Genomic DNA, 21,525 nt, shown 5'->3' with positions numbered 1-21,525 from the left:
GGGGGGGGGGGGGGAGTTCAAGCACGGTCTTTTTCATGGCTTTTTCATGGCTCGTTGCATTCACAATGGGGCTCATGTTTTGTTAACTATAGTCAACTCGTAGAACTTGTACAAAAACAAGTCTTGGTGTCTGCAGCAGTTCCTGTGACTCTGTGAAGCTCAACTGAGACACTGCGTTGCTCGAGTTAAATGCTAAGGTCAGCATGCTAACGTCCTCTCACATTGATGACGCTAACATGGTAACAGGTATAATGCTCACACTAAGTAGCTAAACACTATACAGCCGAGGCTGATGGGAATGCCATAAGCCTTGTGAGAGAATTGATGCATAAAGTAGGGTGGTCCGTGAAATTCACTGACCTTGTCCTCCAAAATTAGCATGGATTGTCACTGCGAAATACAACCCACATTTTCATGCCCTTAGTGAGGACAGCAAGTGAAAAAAAAAATAATCCCAAAATCCCTCAGTGGACACCCAATGTCTTGTTTTGGAGGGTCTGCGGTACTCACAGAATTCTTCTGGTAACAGAAACCCACAGTGAATGATGGACGTTTTCTATTATTAGCATCAGCAGAATCTCCCCAACCTTTGCTTCTTCCATGCTACAAATATCACATTGCTGATGTATTCCATATTCAATTACTGAGTTTTAACCGAGCGGGGCTGTTTGAGCGGGGCTGTTCAGTGTCAACAACCATAATGTGGAAGATTAGCACACACATGATGCCCACCTGTTGCCCAGCTCTGTTTTATGAAGGTCACAGCTGTGATACTGAAACCGGTCTTTTTAAAGGCTCTGGTGATATTTATGTGGGGGGCTGGTGATATTCAAGACATTTAACAGAAATGAAGCGGATTGTAATGCTTTAACTTTAAATGCATTGCAACAGTTGTAACCAACAGCCAACAATACAAAACTCCCAAACTTTGGCCTGCTCTAACCTGCAAAGAATTTTCTTCAGTCTCAGTCACACCACATTCTGCCGTTTAAATGCCACAGTTGTCAGATTTCTGTTAACCCTCATGCTATTTACCCTCATTCCCACCCAGACGATGCCGACCACGTGGGTGCAGTTACATAAATGCTTTTTTCAAACTATATTTTCATATACAGTACTTAGTAAACTCGAAAAGAAGGTCACAAGAAATGTTGTTACTCAGAGGATCTTTTGCAACATCATTATAAGATGGGGAAATCAGTTTGAAGAAAATAAGGCCCACTGTGTCAAAGTGCCACATACATGTTACAAAACCATGCCAACAATTTTAGGCTTTTTTTAATAGCTTAGTATTCTACGCAAAAAAAAGTATGTATTAAGGCTTCAATCCGCCCTACACGTTATTGTAGGCCCAGTTTAATATGCCACTTCAATAATATGTACATCAGTTTATGTAGTAGTGCTCTGTCTCTCTTTCATTTGAGGGGTCCTTAGCTTAAAAAACGTTGTAGACCTCTAGCTCACCCAGTAAGAGTGTACGCCCCATGTAGGCTGAGGTCTTTGTAATGTTCTGGGTTTGAGTCTGACCTGCGGCCCTTTTCTGCATGTCATCCCCCATCTCTCTCCCACCTTTCCTGTCTATCCACTGTCACTCTGAAATAAAGGGAAAAAAAGCCCCTAAAAAATCTTTTTAAAAAACAAAATGTTGTAGACCCCGTGTTGTAGAGGATATCAATTAGGAAGTGAGTTTGAATAATGTTGCAGAAGATTATACATTTATTCCTATATTATTTAACAATGAGACACTTATTTGCATTCTTTTAAAATACAATTTTTCTTTATTTTAGTAACTGTTAGCTGATGAGGCAGCATTACAGCCCTTAACGTATTCACAAAAAATATACATATACATATGTTTTCAGTTTTGCTTCCAAACGTAATGTTTTTTGTGTGTTGATTTGACCTGTGACACTGCTAATTCAGAAATGAAACGAGTAACACTTCCTGCATTTTGTGCCCATAGATCTTGTTGTTTCTTCATGTGAATGAGAGTTTTTTAAGGCAGAATAATAGCGCGCGTGTGTGTGTGTGTGTGTGGGTGTGTGTTAAGCATCATCACATTTAGTAATTACTAACTTCCTTGTGTCTGTGTACAAACCGAGAAACCACTTTAAGCCGCTTTGGGAGAAAATCATCATTTTCTTTCAGAGAAATTACACCAAAAAGGCTTTTACAGTATTAACATAAGAATGAGTCACAGAGTGCCAGAGTCAAACGGTTTTACAGCTCTGTCAAATGCTGTCCGCTGTGTGTTCCAGCCATCATCGCCGAGCAGAAACATCATGTTGGACCGTTCCAGCTTATTGTCAGCCAATATGCCAGGCTTTTTCCCTGAAAGAAAACGATCCCATTCCCCTCGGACTCACGTCAAATTAAGCAAATTTACAGCTTAGCACTTAACAATTCTCCGTTTGCCAAGAAAGCAGTAGCAGCGGGCCTCACTTGCCAGTTAGTGGTGCTGCGCTGTGGCAATTGAAGTGGAATGAGAATTACTCTGGCCTCAGAGAGAGTGCCAGGCCATTAGATTTTCTTTTTTTTGCTCCAAGCTCTCCCCTTTTTCGATAGGACTTATAAAGTGATGAAACATTCCCACTCAGCTCTGGAGACCTCTGGTCCAATTCTGAAGCAAACTACTTGAAGGGTAATGGCCGCGTGGCTACGAGCCAGCCTGGATCAACTGTTTTATGCACTTGTTTCTGGTTGCTGTCTGCTACCAGTTGTTTGTTCTGCTGGCAAAGTCGTGTTTAACTGCGGGAATGACTAATCTGCGGCAATAAGCAAACTTGAGGCAAAGTAAAACAAATAAAACACAATGTTTGGTATTTCTTAGTAAACATTTATGTAACAGAGTTAACAGGAGGCTCGTTTTTTTCACAAGCTGTCTAAATGGCCAAAGCTAATCTTTCCATTGGATTCTGTTTGTGGTTGTAAGATGACAACTGCATGTTTAGCAAATAACATCTCCCCTGTAACATTACCCCCCCCCCCCCCCCCCCCCCCCCCCCCCTCTTTGAAAATGTGTTTTTGAAACAGAGCTCACAGAAATACAGGAACTGTGTTTGTTCCCACACCAGCACACGTTCATTTGGAGCATGACGGCCACATTTGAACTTGTGGTCAAAAACCTGAACACAGTAGCTTTTTCATTTTCAATCAAACATCCATCAGCATTTAAAAAGCACCAAGTGTTAAGTCTCTGATTGTCTCTTCTAGAGAGATCTTCTCCTCTAGGAAATAATGTATTTACATTTTTAGGAAACTTCATCTTAAGGGCAAACTCTTAATCTAAAATGCTAAACCATTAAGAAAAGTTTTAGCCCTGACTAATCAGCAACACCTTCACAGCTATGATAAAGTCATATGGATTCATGTTGTTTTCATTAGCCATGATGAGCATTGCAACCATTTTCTTCTGAAAACGAACGACCTCTATGATGAAACAAAAATAATGACTTTTTTTTTTTTAAAGAGAACCAGATAATATGGGTCATTACCATGACAATCTGATTTCAGTTCTGTTTGCTTAACTTCTTTTCTGTGTGAAATGGCCCGAGTTGAATCCAGTTTTTCTAGTTTTTGAAGTAAATAACCACACCACTGTTGTTTGTTTTCACTGACTGAATGTTCCATCAAAACCGTGAGAAGAATGCCTTTGTAATCTCTATGTCCCAACGGAAGAAAAATATGTTGAAAGACAAAGATTTCTAGATACACCACCCTCTAAAGAATGCAAGGTGTGTTTATGGAAAAAAGGGAAGATGAAAAAACCTACCCAGCCAGAAACGAAACAGGTGTTGCACAACAGAAAAAATCTGATTGAAAACATGCTGAGCGGATACAGAAGTAGATTTGTGCTTCATGGGACCTTAAAAGGATAATTATATATTTGTGTATTTGGAGGAGAAAGGAACACATGTCTGACCAATGTCTGCTATGTTGAAAAGCTTTACAACAACCTATTCCCTTAGTGTGGTTGGATTTTAAATGTGGAGAATATAAAACGGATGGAAATCTCTTGTTTTTTCAGATCTTTGTACTGTACACCAGCTTTGATGTTTGATGTCTGACACTATCTCATGTTATAGCTCAGACTTTCCTACGGATGGTTTTAACAATGCTTCTTACATAGAAAGGGAAATTCTTGGTATTTTGGTCACTGTTATGCATATCTTCCCGCTACGTTTTATTCTTAAATGGCAACTTTCTGTGCTGTTGCTGAATTTAAACCCTTACTGTAAGATTTGCGTTTGTTGTTTTTTAAAAGTAGCTATTTATAACAATTCTGGCCACTTTGCCTGAAGCTTACTGACTTGAGATGACTACGTACACCACACTTAGATCCCCAAACAAAGATGCCAAGACCCAGACCCCAGTCACACACGTTGAACAGCAGCATATCTAAATAGAGTCACATAAGGCAGAGCCGCATGTTCCTATGGCCCTGCATCCAATAAGGTCTTGTTAATGCTAAATTGGATGAGTGTGTGTTCAATTCTCCATTTCCTCAGAGGTGTCTCAGCAGCAACAGCTGCTACCAATGGCAAAGCAGCTTTTTTCACACAGCCCCCCTTTTCCGCCGTGTGACTGAGCTCTTTCCAAAATAAGCCCATACACATGCAAAAATAGATAAATGAACATCTATAGCAAAGGGCAGCAGATTTAAAGAGAGGTCTAACTGGGGCAGAGTGCTGAAAGAGACGAGGGGAAACATCTCATCCACAAACCTGAACTATAAACGGGCCAATGAAGCAGTAAAATGCTGATATGTGATATGGTGTGTGCCTGTGGGTTCTAAAAACCACAAGCTGCACTGTCTGATGACAAAGATAGGAGAGACGGCAGGCCATTTATTGTATGTAAAAAAGCTTCTATAATTCTTTTTCTTTTCGCAGTGTTGAGCTGAATATGTTTTAGGATCCCTTAAATTAGTTTTTTTAAAGAGCGGTGACCAATACACAGTTACCTCAAACACATCTTTAGCATTTCTGTTTTACAATGACTTATTACTTATGCTGCGTTCCTATGGGATTATTGATCAAGATGGAGAGTATTCCCATGTGTTTCGACATGCGTTTACAGTCAAGACAGTTGTATGATTGCAGAGTTTATTGTGTGAATATAAAATACACATTTAGCTTAGAATATGGACAAAAAGACAGTTGAAACTGTTACAGATACTAGCTAGGAGGTTTAAACTAGCCACAGTAGCTTGAAACTGCACCAGCTATAGAAGGTTGGGAACAAATCACTAATTAAGTTGTCGTTGGCCGTGTTTCAATCAAATTGTCACGCAAATTTTAAACAAACTTTTGAAATTTTGCAAAAAAGAAAAGTGCATGGTTTGGACTGATTTGGAGTGAAAAAAAACTATAATACAGCGTAGTTTCTTCAGAGGTCTTCAGGAATTTGGTTCAATTGGGCAAGTTTGGGTTGTTCTTTAATGTCAGCGAGTATTGTCTGTGTTTCATGCTGTCCAGAGACAAAGACACGTTATGGGACCATCCGAGAAGACGTCGACAGCGTAAACAGCTGATCAGTCATGTGAGTTGAATGTTTGCCAAGTCAGAACTTATCAGCAAAGGTGCTCCCATATCCCATTTAACCCTTGTATTGTCTTCACTTTCGGGACCCTCTCGTATCCCTCGGGTCATACTTACCCGTGACTTATTTGGGGTTTTAAAAACAATTCTGAAATAAATCAGTTAAAAATCAGTCTCTACTAGAACACAGTTAAAAATGGAAGTGTGATTCGTTTTCTTCTCATAAGGTATTCATGTTAAAAATCCACTATGGAAAAAAACATAAGGGGTCATATCTAGAATAAATTTATGAATTAAGTCAGGAATACATTGATTTTCAGGTAGAAAAAATGTATACTTGTACCATTTTTCTTGTAAAAATTCATCAACTGAAAAAGCAAAAAAACACCTTAACTGAGCGTAGAAACTTTTTGTGCAATTGAAAAAGTTTAATCAAATTTTGCGATATCCATACAGCCTTTCTAATGATATACAGTACCTCAAAATGCGCATAAAAATATGTGAATGGAAACATGGCTATTGAGTGATGAAAACTTCTTAAGCCGATCCTAAATCTGCATTAAATGATTTTTTTTGGCCACTCTAGGGCAATTGATACAAACTGTGAACACAACACTAACGTATTGTCACAAGCAACACAAACAGTTGCTTATTTACACATCCAGTTGACAGATTTGGAGTGTGTTCTGTTCGCCTGATGAATGTTAATTCTAATATTTACTCTCATTTTAGCTCTGCTTTGGTCTCCACCAACTCTTGAGGGGATTTATCTGGAACACTCTATTATGTTCACACCAGATAGTTGCTGTTGTTTGGTGCTGAGCAGGTAATGTGCGGAGGCCCTAACACACAGAGCGCTGCAGGTGATCATGTCGGCAGCCGTCCCACTATAAAGTACATACATTCCAAACAGACTCAGCCAATCAGAGCCTGTGTGCCTTTATTTTCATGATCTGAGGTTGTTTTGTTTTATTTTTTTCTGCAAATATGACACCTGTACACTCAAATATGTCCACAACATAGTGATAATGACACAATTACACACATGATCACCTTTTTCTGTTGGCTTCATGTAGCACCTATAGCTCTAAAATAATGGATATGTGATGTAATGTGTATACCCACTGGCGGATTTTTAGTTATTTTTATACACTCTTTAGGTAAATATTATTATATTATTGCAATGCACATCTTCTGTTCTTTAAACCCAGTATCTGTCATTTTAAAATGTACCTCATGGATCTGATACCAGTATAGTATACACATTTTTTTTTTTAATTAGCATTTTCTTTTAGTCTGGCTATCACCAGACCAAGCTCAATCTTTTAATATTTAAGATTGAGCGTTGAGGTCTGGGGAGTCTGCTCTGTATTTTATCTGCACATGATCAACGGGCATAGTTGAAATAACTCTGTACGCAATTGGCTAGTCCTTCAACCAATCAGATCAACGATCCGGGTGACGGAGCAGCGACAGCCGGCCGCCATATAAACAAGAAGCTGCTTTTCGTTGCTCCCCTATCATCATCGTGTTAAACCCGCAAATAGCGCTCCAGGTGGATAAGCCAGTTTCATTGGTTCCCGCAAAATTGTGAACAGAAGCAGGAGAATTAAATGTGCAGGTTTCCAGACTGAGCTGCCAGGCGAAAATCAAATTGCTGGCAGAGTGGGCGGGGTTTACGCTAATTTTCTTCTACAATGCATATCAAAATTTGTTTATCACGATCAGATCATCTTAAATGTAATCTGTGTTTTTATACTTTCATCTAAACTTAAAATGTTCCAGCATGTCAGTATTGGCTGTGTATGAAAATGAATTTGCCTTTACTTCTGTGCCTTTTACTTTTTGTTAACGCAGTGATGGACTGTCCTCACAGGTATTAATATAGTTTCATCTCGTCTTATATAATCACACTCTCTGGCTTCTTGGCTGGCACATTTTTCTCTCTGAGCTTTTCCAGCTCTTCCTCTCATGCTGTATTACTGCAGGACTCGGGAACAGGCAGGCGGTGAGTCCAGGGTGTGCAAATCTTCATAAATCCTTCCACAGTGGCTACCCTCTTCAGACTCCACTGTACAATATCTGTCTTCATCTAAGAGTGCACAGGCCCAGCCACCTGCTTTTTCTCTGTTTACCCCCTCCCTCCACGCTTTGTGAACTTAATAAAAGCTGCCATTAAGCAGCGCTTCATCTGTTTGGGCCCTAATCTGCCTTATAGGCGTCATGTGATCACATATGCAGTGCACACCTGTCGTGTGTGTTCCCAGCCCCGACTGTTGCCTCTCCACACTGCTCATTCTCTCACTCAACCTGTTCCTGGCACATCAACCCACTGCATGTCAGCGTTGGCCGGCACACATGCACACATTGTTGGCACTTCTAATATATACGACCTGGTGTTGTGTTTTGAAAAAAGGCAGAAATAATGCATCTGTTGAAAGATGCATCTTTCATCGACATTCAAAAAGACAATGACACTGAAAACAGCCCTAAAGTCGTTCAGTATGTTTTTATTTCACTGAATGAAAAGCTCAATCTTTGCATAAGACATGCAGAAACAGGAAAAACATAAATATAGTACAATGAAGATAAACAGCACTGTATCCAAGTGGAAATAAGCAATATGACAAGAATGAATAGTAGTGCTGAGGGCAACAAATTCAAGTAGAGACTTTTAAAAAATTGCTTCATTGTCTACTTTTCATATAAAATGTCTCATGAGTCTAGCCAAATTGAACGCAAATGGAAGATGGCTTTTAGTCCAAAAGTGCAATATATTTTTACAAAGTCTAAAATGTTGCTCTGTTTATCCACTACGCTGCAGTAAGCAGGAGGCTTTCATATTACGTTTTTCCCAGCAGTGGTAATACATTTCAGTTTATTTCCCCACCACTTTTTTATACCATCCTTTTTACTCTGTTAATTAAAACAGTAAAATGATCTGTCGTTTCGGCAGCAGCCTATGCAGGATTTGGAGGTCGTTTCCGTCTGGTTTTTGTGTAATATAATTTTCATGTTTATTCTTTTTTTCTGGTAGATTATATACAGGATGCCAGGTGGCTGACAGATGGTGATGACTTTACCCATTTTTTTTATTATTAAAAAAAACATCACAAGGAGGAAGGACAGGAACAGCTGTAGACGAAGGGACAGAGAGAACCAGCACACTGGCCACTGGGTGACATGAGGGAGTGGGAGGAGAACCCAGCACATGGCTCAAGGCAAAAAAATAAAAAATAAAGTGCCCTGTTAACACGGAACAAGACACAGAGAGCCATCTTGTTAGCAGTAGCAGGCCTCTAACTCTCCCTAATGGTCCTCGGCTCTGATCTTGTTCTCGCACCAAAATGACAAGCATGAACGGGCGACCCAACAACAAATATTGTTGATTCCTTTACCTGCATAAATGCAGATGTTTGTTTTTTTGTTTTCTTCAAATTCTGTGACAGAAAAGTGTCCCAGATGGATTTAAAGCGGAACAAAGCAGGGAAAAGGCGCACAAGGTCATGAAATATGAATCGAAGCTCAGAGCAGCTGGGACGGAGCCACAGGTCTGTGTTCTTACAACCACGGCCTATCTGTCTATCTCAGGGGGAGACAGACACACGTACGCACACACTCACACACACACACACACACACACACACACACACTTCAGTAGTGTCACTGAAAGATAGAAAAAGAGACAGAGAGATCGGTGCTGTGACCTTTTGCCTTGCTGTTGTCCAGCAGCACCTTATCTCTCCACATGTGACCCAAAATGTCTTCAGGCTGAAGTACTACCAATCACTGCATTTGTATTGTTATTATAATTATAGTTTTTTTTATTTTCAACTTTTTACAAATCCTGCTATTTTACGCACATTCGCACGCACACATACACACACACACACAGAATTCAAGTGCACAATGTCTCGGCCCATACAGTTATCTGATGAGAAAACAAAACAAACGTGACGCCTCTGCTTCGCACCAGAGTCCCCGGGGACAGTTGAGTCTGTGAACAAGGCATGCCCACAGCAAAGTAAATACAAACCAAGAATTTCAATTAATGAGGGAAAAAAATAATCACACCGAAAAATGACAATGAATAAAACGAGACGTTAAATAAAACAGAAACATTGATTAATGAATTCCAACAAGTGTATTTAGTTTGAGCTTTTGACATAGTTGGAAAAAGAAAAAATATATACTGCAAACATAACGGAATCAATGCTACAGTATGAACAATTTTTCTCCCGAAAATCTGGGGTAATAAAAAATGTCACGCACACAAGCAAACTATGATGAGGCTATTTGAATTTTTAACTTTTTATTATTCATTTCTCCTCTTAACGGTTTTCTTTTTAAAGGATGCTGTTCATCAAAGAGCATTTTGTTCATATATAGTTATTTTTTACAGAGGAAAATACTGTACAACCCTTTTTTTCTTCTCAAAACATATGAAGGAATATCATCTACACACATTTATTCCCTATATTATGATTGCTTATTTCCAATGATAATTCATGATCAATGTGTCCACTTCTCGGTCGCACATAAACCCGAGGGTGGCTTTGACAGATTTATAATTTAGTACTACAGTAAGTGAGCATTGCAATGAACTTCTTAAGAATTCATTGCAAATTACAGTCCGTATTAGTGTTTCTCATCAGGGCACCGTTTTTTCTGGCACACCTATTTTCTTTTTTTCCCCGAACTGTCGAATCACAGAAGCAAAATAAAAACCAGTCTTTAAATAAATCACAGAACAACAGTTCTTTGTCACACTAACATCTATTTGTGCATTAAAGCAAAAGTGAACTAAAACATCTTTAAAGCAAAATTCCCTGTTAAAAGATATATATCATTTTTTTCAGACGGTAAAAATGAACCTAAAAAGTGCAATAACACCCTAGAAATTTCTCATTGGAAGGTCACATAAATATTAAATAAAAACCGTTACAACAGGAGCTCAACCACAGCCATAGTGAATGGAAACAAAATGCCGTTGAGACATTTTCGCTCTGTAAATTTTCAACATAAAACACACTCCCTGACGCTACCTTTGGCGTCCCCCTTGCTCGGCATCTAAGTGACTCATCGCTTCCTCTGGTCAGTCTAATACCCCCCCCCACACACACACACACACACACATACACACATAGCCTTAATCTCCGGTCGTTAATCACAACCTCGCCTGTTTACAGATCGATATGCTTCTGACTAACAACACAACAAAACAACATTGTAATGCAAAGATGCAAATGGTAACAAAAATATTTTTAAATATGCTTATGAGTTATCATCAGTAATCATCGTGGTCAGCTAATATAAAAGTGCACTATCCACACCCAAACTTGATTCCTCTGCAGGGGGGTAAAATTACAAGGGCTAAGCTTGGTTTTGGTGCTGGTAGAATAATTCCAGCATAATGTCAGAGAACTGTTGAGACCAGCAGCTTGCTGGGACACTGACCAAATATTTACTGGTCAATTCCATGTTATTGAGAACAAAGAAAGCATCTCAGAGAGATGGGAACAAGCAAAAGGTAACTCCCTTTCCTCTCAGTGTTTTATAATAATAATAATCATATTAATACAGAAAAAAAGATCAAATGTTTGAACGCATCCTGTTTCCCCTTAGTGATTCACGTCCCTTTTTCTATGCATCCAAGGCCCTGCAGTTCATGTCGCCTGTGCCAGCAATTTCCTTTTGTATATCATCGTTCACACACACTCACACACACTTACATATATAGTTATATAGAGAGATTTGTTTTTGTTTTTCTAACATTTTTCTTTTTTTTATCCACACAAAAAAGGTGAAAAAAATTAAAATAAATTAAAGTCAAACATGCACGCACACAAAAAGACTGATGTGTAGTAAAATGCTTTACATTGCTGCCCCGTGTGTAAACCAGGGCCTAATTCTGTGTCTCCGTTCATATTTTTTAATGCATAATTGAATTAATAATGTTGGTCATCTTGTAAACATCACAATAAATCATTTTGGGCCGTCATTTTTCTCCGCACTGTTGTTTTTTGTTGTCATGGGAAGTCTCTAAACATGATAAATGAGGCCACTTTCATTTTTGTTTGTTCATAGTACACAGAGTATTTCTTCAGTTCCTACAGTGACTGGTAGTTTTTTTTGTTTTTTGTTTTTTTATGGGTCAACGTCTTGCTTTTCCAGTCGGGAAGTATCAGTGTGGTTAACGGAAGATTCAAAACTCTCGCCATTGTCCTTTTCACCATCTGGCTCAGCCATTGAATCATCATTTGAGTCACTGTTGAGGTCTGCCTCCTCCTCTTCTTCCTCCTCCTCCTCCTCCTCCTCTTCTTCTTCCTCCTCTGCATGCACCTCCTCCTCTGGCGACAGGTCATCTTCAGCCTCTCCAGATGTTCCTGTGGTGTCGTCCTGAGCTGCTGGCAGAGCCAGCTGGGTTGCCGAGTTGTGGCTAGATCGCGCTGCGTCGTGGTGCATTTTGTTGCTGAGGTCCAGTGAGTCGCTGAGACCCAGACCGGCTGCATTCTTCAGGAAGAACAGGGAGCTGCTGGTGTCAGTGCCCAGGTTGAGGGAGCCGTCCAGGCTGATGGAGGACTGTGGGTACAGGTGGTTATACTCGGACCCAATGCCTTCTGTTGGGTAAAGCATGGAGGGAGCACTGCTGTTAATGCTGCGAGACAACCCGTAGAGGCCACTAGGTGAGGAAGTAGAAAGACCCACAGAGGTGGGCGGGACCGCAGACACACTTCCTCCCAGGTGGTGCATCCCTTCCTGTTTGGGCGACACAGACGGCAGCTCACCCCGCTCCTGCTTCTCGTGCTTTCTCTTGTGGGAGTCCATCTGGGACATGCCCACTACCGTGTGCTTACACTCAGGGAAGGTGCAGTGGAAGTGCGAGCACTTGAGCTTATATTTGCAGTCGGGAACTTCGCAATCAACACTGGAGCTAAACTGGCAGAAGCCGGCGGCGCTGATCACATCTTGCTTGCCGTGGTGTTTGCGGTGGGCCGTCACCTTGGTGCTGTCGGTGCAGCGGAAGCCGCAGCGCAGACAGTGGAAGTGGGTGCTGTTGCCCGAAAACTGGCAGTCAGGGAAGTTACAGCTCAGTGACGATTTGAAGCGCTTGAAGTCGTCCAGGACCAGGTTGTCCACGCGGTCGTGGTGCTGCGCATGCTTGTACATGTGGGTGCGGCCGCAGAACTTGTAGCCACAGTTCTCACGTGTGCAGTGGTAGTGGGTCACCTTCAGAGAAAACTGGCAGCCTGAGTCCTTGCAGTTCTCGTAGAGGTCATAGCGCCTGAAGCCCTCCAGCATCATCCCCTCATCCAGCATCTTACGTGACGATGCAGTCTTGCGGCGCTTGCCGAATGGTGACATGTCCTCGATGATCCAAAAGCGCTTCTTTGCACCAGTGGCCGTGGGAATGGAAATGGTGTTGCCTGAAAGAAGGAAGGCAGCACATTAAGCAATAATCACTTGGTTCACAGAGTAAAACTACAAGCAAATGACATTGCAAGACCGACCTGGTTAAAGCTCTAATGCGCGAGACTCAGAAGTGGTTCACAGCTGAGTAAGTACAGAGAGCCACAATGTTTTTTATTCCTAATTCCCAGAATGATTAAAGGCCAAAGGAAAATGATAGATTGACTTTGGAACATGACACTTTTACAGGGTGTCTGCAGCCTCCAAACAGAGGCAGAGTTGTGGGTCTTAACCGACCCTCTTATCTCCATGTTGTTTTATGAGGGGCACCCACCTTTTGCTACACCCTGGGGTCACTGCTAATGATGTGATCCCTGTTCTGCAAGACAGGAAGCAGTGGGCCTCAATAAAACTTGAGGCGTGATTAAAATAAGAGGCTGCCAATGCAGCCTTGTTAATGGAAGCTAAACCAGGCTGAGGCTTCATACTACAGGTGCCAAATGTACTGCCCTATCTTTAAATCCTAGTAATACTAAAAGTTAAAACACACAAAGGTGTAGGTGAGATAATTATACACATTTTGTTTCTGTTACTGTACCCACTCAGTAAGCATGCACATTTCTACATACGTTTTTATTTTTTGCATGCTGGAAAGACCCTTTTTTGCCGTCTTTCCCCAACAATACTGCAGAGAAAGGCTGAATCACACAGGTAAATACTGCACTGGACTCAATTGAGAGTGACACCTGCAGTGTTGGTTTGCGCCGGGGATAAGTACCTGCAGCATCCTGCACTATAGGGACGTCATTTTTAACCGGAGACGGAGTGGCAATGATGGGGCTGAAAGCTGGTGTGTTGGTTGGCATGACAACACTCCGAGTGGCTCCCAGAGAGGCGCTGAGCAGAGAGTATGACAGACAGGATGGAGAAAGGAGGTATGGGAGTGAGGAAAGAGGAGGTCGGAGAAGAGCAGGAGAGAGGGATGGGGCCTGGGACTGAAGGCCAGGCTGAAGAGTGGATGGAGGAGGTGGTGGGGGAGGAGGAGGAGGAGGAGGAGGAGGGGAATAAGGAGGTGCATTTTGGGTAGCGCTAGTGTCAGCTGGGGTAGTAGGAGCGGAAGTGGTGGCGAGCCAGCCTTGTCCTGGAGAGACAGGTTGACCAGAGAGGGTGAAGGACAGACAAGAGGGGAAGAAACACACATACAGGCACGCACGCAGACACACACACACACACACAGACACACACAGAGGGATGTAGAGGTAAAAAGGGAAAGATAAAAGATAAGAGAATGATACAAAATGAGGCCCATTCAAGACAAGTAACCCAAACACCAGCCAAATCAACAATGATGAGAGTAGTGGATAATATTGGCAACACATGGAGAAATGTGAAAATAGCAGGCAGGCTTAGACTTTGAAAAAAAGCAGAGGAGAATCCATTTATTCAGTAAGTTGAGGGAAAGGAGGCTGTTTCTTCTTTTCTTTCTCCCACAATTCAAACTACTAAAAGTGCTAAAGTAGACATAAAGCCACAGGGATGATCTCTGGCCAAAGGAAAACGTAATAAGCTACATACAGTGCAATAACTCAAACCACTGATGTACAAAATGGATGTTTTATGAGGATGACCAGGCAAACTGCAAAAGACCTTGTCCACAACTCGGAACATTAGAATACAGCATTGTCATCATCCTCATACTGTATATTATGACTGACGTGTCGTTATGTTATTGACTATAAGTATTATTATTATTATTATTATTATAATACATACATATACATGCTGACACCTGTCAGGTATTTTTCTTTGTATATTCTCACCTGCTGGAGAACCATCGTTGCCTACGGGTGTGCTGGTGCAGCTCCGGTCCTGGTTGGAGGACTCGGAGGACAGGCCCAAGGGGCTGCCCCCTCCTCCCATGTAGTCCATGTAATCATCAGTCTCCTCCATGATGCTGGAGGAGAAGCTGGAGTTCATACCTGGATGGCTCCCCATCATGCTGGATGCATCTGCCCTCTGTCCAAGTGGCATCACCTGGAAAACAAACAACCTTTATCTGAAAAGGGACATCTGAAACAATTGGATTATATAACGTGTCATTAATGCAGGTGTTGGCTCTTGGCATACAACCAAGCATTTCTGAAGGCGTCAAAAGTCATCTAAAAGGATGAACTTCTGTCATTATAAGAAGGCTTTAAATTTAAAAAAAGAACAGGACAGAACTAGAAAATCCACATGTTTAAATTAGCTTACGGTAAAGGAAGTACCGGAGAGGTAATGTTAAGAAATGAAGTACACTGCACGGTGAAACTTTTCATCAAAAGAATGTCTGAGTGATTTGTCACTGACTGGTATGACAGGATATGAGCGGTACTCTCTTTTTTGCACCGAGTGAACTTGTTACTCTTTTTCCAGAATCTTACTCATAGAGCAGAAAAATCAGTAATATATTAACCTGACAGAAAACCTGTTCTACCATTTGCAGTGAAACACTTGCATTTTCTTTTTGACTTTCAATAACTAGATTTGGCCTGGCTTATTGGAAGAAGACCTTTTTTATCATCTTCATTCAGCAAAAACCCCAACAACGGTATGTGTTTGCGGGAACATAACATTTAACATTAAATGTATCTTCCTTTAAAAACATTGGGGTATTTTTGGGCAAAAAAACCCCCATGAGCTTTAATAAAAGACACTAGATCTAAACATCTACACGGCATAAACATTTACAATACATTCTCGGTTTAATCCATCAGTAAATGGGTGTGTGAGGTACTCAGCTTTGTTGGTATATGTTTTTATAAACTGCTTAGCACCTGTTTTAGTTCAGCCCATATTTTCAGATAATTACCCTTTACAGTTTGGGATGCGTCATATGTCACAGTTTGTATGTTTGTACCTGGGACGGGACTCTGTCAAAATTCTTCCCCAGCATCCGCCTCATGTGTTTGCGAGCGTGTGAGGTCATCTGGTGCTTGAGCAGGAAGGAGAACTGGCAACCGTCGCGGATGCAGTGGAAGTGGCTGTTGACTTGGTTATACTTACAACCTGCAAAGACAAACCAGTAACCGTTTTTAAACTGTTCATTTGCTTAGTCATTTATCTTTGGCTCATTGTGAGACGTCTGAGAAAAGCTACTGTGCTAAACGCAATATTATCATTGTGACGGTGTTATGATTAGATCAAAGGCGAAGTGAAATATTTTTAGTTTTTTTTAATTTCATGATATAGCTCTGACAAAAGAGGCATCGGTTTCAAAGTGTTTGGGAGTGTACATGTAGGAGGAATATTAGATCACTCCGGTGTCACACTGAGCAAGTCAAGGCTTCTGTGCACTAAACCTGTGGAGCTCTTTTATTACACTGACATGCTTTATTCAATTAGGAATTTACATAAATAAATTCTCATTTTCTGTGGACCAATAATGCACACACCCCTGCAAACCAAAGTAAATATACAATTATTACCATATTAAATTCATTTTTCAAAGTATCTCCATTGTCATTTTTCCTTTTGTTCTCTATTGTGCGGCTGTCTGCTTCATATTCTTCTGTTCTTTTCTAGTGTTTTAACCGGTCTAGCTCTAATTGCTTTATGATTTCAAATTAAATGAATGTTCCGTTTTGTGCCTGTTAATCAAATACCATTATATAAAAGCAGGCAGAAATAATTGAAAGAGTAACATGCTGGGCAGGTGCTAGCATGTCAGTAACCATGGCACCCAGTTTAAGAGCACAACACGTCTGTGTCATCAAATAGCTTTTGCACACACAGTGTTTTAAGCACGCAAAGTTGAGCAAATAACAGTAACCCCCGTGACACGGAGGGCCTTTTGTGAGACAGAAACCAGGTAACATCATCAGCGGTGTTCAGTTTAATGTTGCTGCCATGGATACTGGCAACCCATCAATTCTTTATGACTGGAGTGTTAGCCATGGTAATCCTTTCTGTTTCCCCCCCAGCCCAAACAATACAGTTGGCAGATCAGACTGGGGACAAAAAACAGCTGTTTAGGGCCTGTTTTTGTTTGCTTTGTTTCTGCGTTCTGAAAAGCTTGTGTAACCGCCTGAAAAAAACAGATCACTTTTAATTCATTTTGGTGTGATGGCAGCGGTGGCTGTGAGGCGCAGCTTCAGAAAACAAACAGGCTAAACCAGACAAGCCAGATAATTAACAAACACAAACCTAATTGCTCATTTCTGACAGGGGCAAAAGGAAGAAGAAAACAACCTGGATGTGATTGCCCCCTTTGATGTTATTGCTCATATAGTACAGGCAAGACTACCTCTGGGACTTGAGGTGCCATTGTGAATATGCAAAACACTGGAACAAAACCTATGAGGCAGACTAGTTTAATGCCTCTTAAACAACTTGCATAGCACGACACTGTGTTTGCCAACACTGGTCTCTCTCCCTTTGTAAACACAGAGAATATCCTCTTGCAACAGCCACCGTAAATCAATCTACATCTTTCTCAGTTTAACACCTTTAATCCACATGTCTCTCCTGGTAGAATATTAATAAAAGCTAGAGTGTTTATGCTGAAATGGCAAGGACAAAAAGAGACAGCAGCTCAAAACTTTTACTATTATATTTTTTTCTTACCCAGCCGCCCACACTCCTCCCTCTTGGTGAAATATTTGAAGCCATTGGCGGCACGGCGATCTGCCTTCTCGTGCTTCTTGACGTGCCATGGCAGCTTGGTGGTGATGTTAGTGACAAAGTAGCAGCCAGGCCGCAGACAGTGATAGTGGCCCCTCATTCTAAACTCGCAGTGCTGGAGAAGAGACACATCATTTTGAATTTCATGAGTTAAATGTAGTGAATGTTGAAAGCCAAAGGAGTAGATCAATATTATTTTATTTTACTTTATTTTATACTTTCTTTTGTGTGCAAAGTTAAAGTGAACGCTACACAATCGACACCTCACAGGCTTCTCCTTTTTGGTCATTTGGAACATCCCACATTTCTAAGCACAATGATTTTTTTTCCCAGGCTTCCCACAAACACCCCTCCTTTCTAACATGTCTGTACACCACCATCTGTTTGTGAGACCCAGCTCCCAAAGGACTGGTCCAAATAAGATCTGCTCAGTTCAGGAGACGGAGAATGAGGGGAGGAGGGGGGAAGAGGATGAGGAGAGGGAGGAGGGAGGGACTTTTTATGAGAGGGGTGATTTTCGACACATTAATGAATTAATTTAAAACGGTTTTCCAAATATAGGCTCATGAGAGCAGGCAGGGACTGCCATTTAGGTTTCATTTGCAAAGCATTCCCCTGATTTTTGCCCTATTCCAGACAGCCTTGTTTACTGTGCAAGTGACAATGATTTATTGGGTAATATCAGCTAAATTGGCCTTTTCTGAGAGGAGAATGCGGCAGTCAAAATGACATCATTGACATATAAACAGGCATTACTGGGCTGAGTCGACTGTCTTTTTCAGCAGAGATGGAAGACGGGGAGCGGCGGTTGTGAAAGCCTTGAGTCAAATAACCTCAAATACTGGTCTAATAGATAGCATACTTCATGCTTAGAAACCTCTGGGAAATGACTGAAGGTGATTCAGCTCTTGGCTGAGTTACCGAGCTGCACTCACCTGGTTGGGACAGAGACACTGGAGAGAGTAGTAGGAAAACTGGTCACGGACATTGACCAGGTTGTTGTTGGGGTTGATGTGGTCCAAACAGTGGGACTCAGCCTTGCCAGACGTCTTGCACACATACTTGCAATTTCCAAACAAGCAGTGGAAGTGGAACTTGTTTGAGTACTTACAGTCAGTAGCCAAACATGGATCACTGGATGAATAAAAATGGAAAATGTAGTTTAAGCAACACATGGTTGAATAAACACACTGTACTGTAATGTAATAAGAGGCCAATTAGTGTTTCTCCTACTTTTCCTGAAACTGCAGGAAACCAGGTTTGACTTGAGGTTTAGCATTCTCCAGAGAGGTAGTGGCCAGAGGGGAGTTGGCCGGCAGGTTTGGCATTGAGGCCGACATCTGAGGGATGCTGCCGGTCAGCTGCTTCCAGGCCAGCAGGGAGGGAGGAGGAGAGCTATAACCACCAGAGGAGGTGAGGTGGGCCACATCCATGGAGGGATTGTTGGCCATAGAGATGGGGGCAGCAGGCTGCAGCGAGGCTCCCTCACTGGAGTCCTTGCCCTCACCAAACTGAGGCTCAGACTTCACTTTCAAGGTGGCCCGAAGGTGGAAGCTGAAAAACAAGATGGAAGCTAATTTTTATGTTGATCAATGAAACCAAAAAATACAAAATGTGGAAAGGGTATGTTTTGTGATTATAAACTAGTGGAACACTCACTTAGCATGTTTTATGGCCCCATCCACAGTGCTGAAGAGTGCACCACAGTCCTCTACCAGGCAGTGAAAGTGCACTTTCTGAAGGAAGTCGCACTGAGCCTCACAGAAGTCATCTGTGTCAAACCTTTACATAGCAAGACAATGAAGATTGTAAATGTACTGCCTGCTCAAAAAAACCGAAAACGCTAAGAGGTCAACTGGTTTGACTTGTGATCTGGCAGTAAGTAATTTATTTCAAATTCCTGCAAGACCGGATTCTTTATGTTTCAGGGGGTTTCCAGTGATGCATTATGTGAGGAATTGTATTTACAGAAAATGGCCTTCTATGTTCAGTACTTTGAAACACTCTGTTTTCTCACTATCAAAATGAATCAGTCAAGTCTACTGTAACTAAGTGAATCAAACAACAGTGACTCTTTGTACTTCCTCCATGTTTCATACCTGCGGAGGTATGTCCTCCAGATCTCAGTGGGTTTTTCTGGCAGGGGCCTCTTCAGCACTCTGTTCAGATACTGTGCTGCCTCCGAGCTGTTGCTGCCCTGGCTTGCCTCCAGCTCTGTCTTCAGGTTCATGGCGCTGAACAGGGCAGGGTTCACCTGTGACATCTACAAAACACATAGCACATAAACAACCAGCTGCTGGGTTAGTTGGGCATACATAAGCTGGGCACTTGCATATGTTAGTGAGAGTGTGAGCGTTGACACACACAAATGTTTTGGCGAAGCAAAAAAGCACAGCCAGATTTACAAACATCCAGGCTTTTGCTTGACTGCAAGCCAAGCGTGTTTGCTAAGAGCCCTCTGGGAGCAACTGTTAACCCTTTTATGTGATGTGGTGGCTTGAATCAAACCCCTAAAAGCTGACATGACATGAGGAGCTGTTGGACAACAAGTCTTCAAGCTTCACTGTCTGGATTTAATGACTGCTTTGAGGAGAGCAACTCTGAAGTTAAGCTCTTCTGGAGAGAGCTTAAAAAAGACGACGTGTGTGTGTGTGTCTGAGTGTGGAGGGGAGGGAGGAGGTCTTGACCAGTCAGCAAGGTAAAAAATATGTGTAATGGAGGCTGCTCTGTCATTACATCATGAATCAAATGGAAACCACCTGGAACATTTGTATCAATCAGTTAAGATGTATGATAAAGACAATGTTCATTTTAATCTTCACCAAAACATAAATTTCCATACGCTAATATTTAGACTTGGTAAAAAATGAGGGCAGTGCCTTCCTGTTGTTTTTTTCTCCTGTGACTTTTTAATCAAATAATTTACAAACTCTATAAATAAATGTAGAGCAAGGCGGGGGAAGAAAAAGTATAAAGGAGGAGAAAAAATGGACGGCGAGTTCAAAACAGCTCATCAAAAAACAAACATCTCTATATATCTGGCATGGCACCCAGCTACTGCTTCATTATATTAATTTGTGAGAGGTGCAGTGAAAATTACACGGTATGAAAAATGGCTGGAAAATTTAAATGATACAAACTCATCTTATTAGCGGTGAAACATTAAAAAACAAACAGGCCCCTCCGTGTCCCGCTAATTTGTCTTGGGATGAAAGGCGTTTGATGGATGGATCTTACCTTATTCATAAGCGAGGATAAAAGAGATGTATTCCCTGGTACAGGGTGTCCGTTTGATTCATTACTGGAACAAGGAAAATGAACAATGTTTAGTCAAGATTTGCATGAGAACAGTAAATATTACTATTTATCACACAAGGTGTGCCTGTATAATGAAGAAGAAAAATGCTGTCTTCTTAGGATATAAGATCTACTGTGAGTTGGAGGGAGGATTGGAGTTGAGGGTTTATACAAACATCCTTCTCACACAAAAATTGAGAAATATGTTGTGAGTCTTATAATTGTACGCACAGATATTTTTGATAAATAATTGCAAACATAAACCTGGCTGCCAAGACTGTAGATATCATCTATCAATCAGATAAGCCTTATTTCCTTCTTGATTTATTTTGTGAATATATTAGTTGAATTTACTACAAGAATTAACCCTCTATGTGCCATGCAGCTGTGTACCTGTGGTCTTTCTTGCTCAGGTCCAGGCTGTGCTCCTGCGTGGAGTCTTGGGAGGCCCCGGAGTTGATGTCCATTGGCTCCTGCTTCACTTGAACCAGATTGAACTGGCTGGCTGAAGCCGGCTGCCCATTCCCTGAGGATCAAGCCAGAGACGCAGATGAGAGAAGTGACAACAAAGTTATTGTTGGTCAGCATTATTACCCTATGATGAGATGCAATCTGA

The 21,525-nt window shown here is 41.5% G+C and overlaps 1 protein-coding gene across 8 annotated transcripts in view; it reads right to left on the bottom strand.

The window, feature by feature from the left end:
• Positions 1-8,030: 8,030 nt before the first annotated feature.
• casz1 (castor zinc finger 1) overlaps positions 8,031-21,525 on the bottom strand; it is a 95,319-nt gene continuing 81,824 nt past the window's right edge. For 6 of the 8 annotated variants that reach the window (XM_032519931.1, XM_032519928.1, XM_032519926.1 and 3 more), the window contains 11 exons: positions 21,303-21,435; positions 20,850-20,913; positions 19,712-19,875; positions 19,272-19,394; positions 18,846-19,166; positions 18,548-18,746; positions 17,556-17,727; positions 15,850-15,998; positions 14,771-14,984; positions 13,729-14,091; positions 8,031-12,967 (listed from right to left, as the gene is read on the bottom strand). In XM_032519931.1, coding sequence (XP_032375822.1) covers positions 11,688-12,967; positions 13,729-14,091; positions 14,771-14,984; positions 15,850-15,998; positions 17,556-17,727; positions 18,548-18,746; positions 18,846-19,166; positions 19,272-19,394; positions 19,712-19,875; positions 20,850-20,913; positions 21,303-21,435 — 3,182 coding nt within the window. In that variant the 3' untranslated portion in view covers positions 8,031-11,687. The remainder of the gene's footprint in view (positions 12,968-13,728; positions 14,092-14,770; positions 14,985-15,849; positions 15,999-17,555; positions 17,728-18,547; positions 18,747-18,845; positions 19,167-19,271; positions 19,395-19,711; positions 19,876-20,849; positions 20,914-21,302; positions 21,436-21,525) is intronic. The other 2 variants (XM_032519932.1, XM_032519934.1) reach the window with 1 other exon arrangement.

This window comes from Etheostoma spectabile, chromosome 7 (assembly GCF_008692095.1).
Source record: "Etheostoma spectabile isolate EspeVRDwgs_2016 chromosome 7, UIUC_Espe_1.0, whole genome shotgun sequence".
NCBI classification, from domain to species: Eukaryota; Metazoa; Chordata; class Actinopteri; order Perciformes; family Percidae; genus Etheostoma; species Etheostoma spectabile.
This window is presented reverse-complemented; position numbering and strand designations above follow the sequence as displayed.